The sequence below is a fragment of the Monoraphidium neglectum genome, assembly GCF_000611645.1.
Source record: "Monoraphidium neglectum strain SAG 48.87 unplaced genomic scaffold scaffold03085, whole genome shotgun sequence".
Lineage (NCBI taxonomy): Eukaryota > Viridiplantae > Chlorophyta > Chlorophyceae > Sphaeropleales > Selenastraceae > Monoraphidium > Monoraphidium neglectum.
In genome coordinates this window covers 6,369-7,423 of record NW_014010543.1, presented here as the reverse complement: position 1 = coordinate 7,423, position 1,055 = coordinate 6,369, and the positions used below count along the sequence as shown (strand labels likewise).

General features: G+C 76.1%; 1 protein-coding gene across 1 annotated transcript in view; it reads left to right on the top strand.

Annotated features, from left to right (window-relative positions):
- Positions 1 to 196: 196 nt before the first annotated feature.
- MNEG_12137 (hypothetical protein) overlaps positions 197 to 1,055 on the top strand; it is a gene marked incomplete at both ends in the record, with an annotated part of 1,429 nt that continues 570 nt past the window's right edge. The window contains one exon of the mRNA XM_014039394.1: positions 197 to 994. Coding sequence (XP_013894848.1) covers positions 197 to 994 — 798 coding nt within the window. The remainder of the gene's footprint in view (positions 995 to 1,055) is intronic.

The window sequence follows — 1,055 nt, the reverse complement described above, 5'->3', positions numbered from 1 at the left end:
GCCGGCGAAGCAGCGCAGCCGGCTGTTTGGCGGGCTCGGGGCTGCTATATCTTATGGGGACGCCGACAGCCTTCAGAACGCCCTGGACGCGTTCAGGGCAGAGGAGGAGATTGCGAGCGGCCTCGGCCTCAGCGACGCCGCCGGCGGCGCGGCGACGCCCGCCGGCGAGTCGTACCGGCGGCGCCAGCGCAAGCCGATGCGCGGGCCGAGCAGCAGCGTGCTGGGCGCGCCGCAGCCGGGGGACAGCCTCTTCGGGTCGCTGCTGAAGGTGGGGGCGAGCGGCCTGAAGGAGAAGAGCGGGGACAACGCGGGCGGCGGCGACGGCGAGGCCAGCAGCGGCGCCGCGGAGGGCGGCGACGGGGGCGGCGGCGGCGTGGACGGCGGCGCAGCGGCGCCCGACGCGGGGGCCGAGAGCGAAGAGGACGACTCTCAGCCGCAGCAGCAGCAACAGCAGCAACAGCAGCAGCAGCAACAACTGCAGCAGCAGTCACAGCAGCAGCAGCAACAACAGCGGCGGCTGGCGGCCGCCGCGGCGGCGGCGGTCGCGGCGCTGGGGGAGGATGGCGGCGGCGAGTATGGGGACGGCTTTGGCCTCCCGCCGGGCTACCCGCCAATCGATGGCGGCGCCGCCGGCCGCCGCGTGCGTCACGTGCCGCGGCAGAGCAGCGCGATCAACCTCGGGACGCGCGTCGGGCCGGCCGAGGTCAAGCGGCTCTCTGCCGAGGTGGACGCGCTCCGCGCCGACAACATGCGGCTGGCCGCCGCGCTGCGCAGCAAGTCGGGGGCCGGCGGCGGTGGCGGCGGCGGCGGAGGCGGGGCCGGCAACGGCGACGCCGGCGGCGGCGGCTCGGATGCGCGCGTGCGGGTGCTGGAGCGGCAGCTTGCGCTGCTGCAGGAGCAGGTGTCAGAGCTGGTGGGCAGCAAGCGGGCGGCGGAGGAAGCCGCCCTGAAGCTGACGTCCGAGCTGACCAGCACGCGCAGCGCGGCGAACCAGGTGCTCTCGCGCATGCTGCAGCAGTGGCCGAACGGCCACGCAGCGCCGGCGCCCGCGGCGG